At 42.3% G+C, this 2,215-nt stretch overlaps 1 protein-coding gene across 1 annotated transcript; it reads right to left on the reverse strand.

Moving 5' to 3' along the window:
• Positions 1-749: 749 nt before the first annotated feature.
• LOC114713782 (transcriptional regulator SUPERMAN-like) lies at positions 750-1,556 on the reverse strand. Its single transcript, XM_028898455.1, has one exon. The coding sequence runs from the start codon at positions 1,554-1,556 to the stop codon at positions 750-752; it is 807 nt and encodes a 268-aa protein (XP_028754288.1).
• Positions 1,557-2,215: the final 659 nt, after the last annotated feature.

Here is a 2,215-nt window from a genome sequence, read left to right on the forward strand (position 1 = left end):
ACTTCCGCAATGACAGAAATTTATATTCCTCCACTGATATGATTTAGAAAGCTAATTAATTAAGCAGCGAGCATATTTGCCTCCTGATCTCTATTGTGTGCTATGTAAAATATGTACAAAGGAAAAGAATAAAAATGAGAAAGCAAAATGTAGTGAAAATGGTAGATCTGTATATATAGAACAAGCTATATGCATAGGGTGTGAAGGGTGGACACATATATTTTTAGTTACGTGTGATGGCTAGGTATGGCTAGAAAATAATCCCCACGGAAATGCATAACCAGACAGACATGTTTATGCGCACTCAGACATCTGAAAAGGAAAATGACACTCCACTGCAGCCATTATCATCAGTCTCTAACTGACGAAAAAAGAAAAAACACAGAGAAAGCAAAAATAAAAACAAACCCTAACCTCCTTTCATTATTCTTCTTTTAATGAAATTCTAATATAATTATAATGATAATCACCTTTTTTTAAAATTTACATGGGGTGTGTGGGGGGCTTCTCCTTTCCCTGTCCCCCAAAGTTGCTTTCCCTCTGCATTACCCCTTTTGGTCTCGACAACTCACAAAAGCAACAATCAGACACAAAGCAAAATCCAATCAACCAAAGAAGAGAGAAATTGCACCAAAGATTACCCACACAGGTTTATCACAGCTTACACATCAACAATCACTCTCTTCCACACTGCTGCAAAAAACAGCGATATTAATTAATCAGCAAACTAATTACTATTATTATTATTATCATTCTCTTTTTCTCAGGCACACCGTTTTCTGATTTCTGCTAGGTGGTGGTCTGTACCCCAGCCGGAGCTCTAGATCAAGATCCTCATGGCCGTTTCCAGCGAACGAGGATGCCGTGGGCTGTTCCAGTTTGCTAGAATCACAGCAAGAAGAATTGACGAATCCTGCAGGCCGCCGCTCGGCTTGAAAATCATAGGAGGGGATGCTAGTTGACACCAAGTTGCTTGGTGGGTAGGGCATAACGGAGAGAAGTGTGGTGGGTGATACTGGTTCTCTACATGCATTCAAAGAAGAAGCGAGAGTATTAGTAGCATTACTAGTACCAGAGAAGTTTCCAATCCCATCGGGGCTTGGCAAATGGTAGAGAAAGTATCCGCCGTTGTTTGCAACAAGCTCTTGATGATGATGATGAGGTGTCAGGTTGCTGTGAACAGAAGCAGCAGCAGGTGGTGGTTGGTGGTGGTGGAGACGGGCACGGTCACGGCGGTGGACGTTCATGTGGCCGCCAAGAGCTTGGGCTGAACGGAACTCCCTTCGACAGAAAGTGCAGGTGTAGGACCTGGGAGGCCAAGTGGTGCCCATGACGTTCGTGGTATCCTGCGCAAAGGCTCTGACCTCCCACGAGTCATCCTCTTCCTGAGGATCCCTAGGCTTCCACATGACCCAGGAGGTTGTTGAAGAAGAAGAAGAAGAAGAGCTAGGGTTTGGGAGAGGATGAGGTTGAAGAAGCTGATTGGGATGGTTGTGTTGGGATTGTGACAATTTTTGGATCTGGGTCATGGAGAGAAGGCCAATCTCTGTGCCCATGGTACTGTTACTGACATTTAAGATAGATGAGTGATAATGGAGGAATTGATGTGGAAGCTAAATTTACAGAAAATATTTGATTAAATAGGGATGGGCTAAAGAGGAAGGTCAAGACAAATTCAAGCCCTAACACCGAGTGTATCACCCATCTTAGAAGCTACCTCTTGGATCTTTGCAGATTTTCACACATTATTATAACTCAGCCCATCTCATCAACAACTTCTTCCTTTGGCTTCCCCGCCTTCTTTTACACTATTTTTTCCCCATTTGCTGCCAATGATTTCTGTATCCGTGAACGTCTTTGGATCACGAAACTCTTGGGAGTTGACAAGGGAAAAGTAAGAATTAATTAAGGACATTAACTCTTTATTCTGACTATATGAAGAGTTCAAAGATTGAAGGAGAGAAAGCTAATTCCAATTGCGTGCCTCTCATGACGAAGATAAGTAGCAGGAATTTTGAGATACATAATCTGAACAACGCGATAGCGCACACATATATATAGAATTATATAACAGATGGTCAAAAGATCGATAGCCCCTGCTGAGATGAAAATGATCTTTTACATAAAGGTGAGCTAGAGTAGCGTGTGTTAGGCCGTTCTTGTTTTAGCTAGTACAGCTTCAAACGAGCTGGGGGACCATGTGATAAATTGTTCA

This window comes from Neltuma alba, unplaced genomic scaffold (assembly GCF_004799145.2).
Source record: "Neltuma alba isolate B1F8T4 unplaced genomic scaffold, ASM479914v2 tig00011468_pilon, whole genome shotgun sequence".
In the NCBI taxonomy this organism is placed as follows: Eukaryota; Viridiplantae; Streptophyta; class Magnoliopsida; order Fabales; family Fabaceae; genus Neltuma; species Neltuma alba.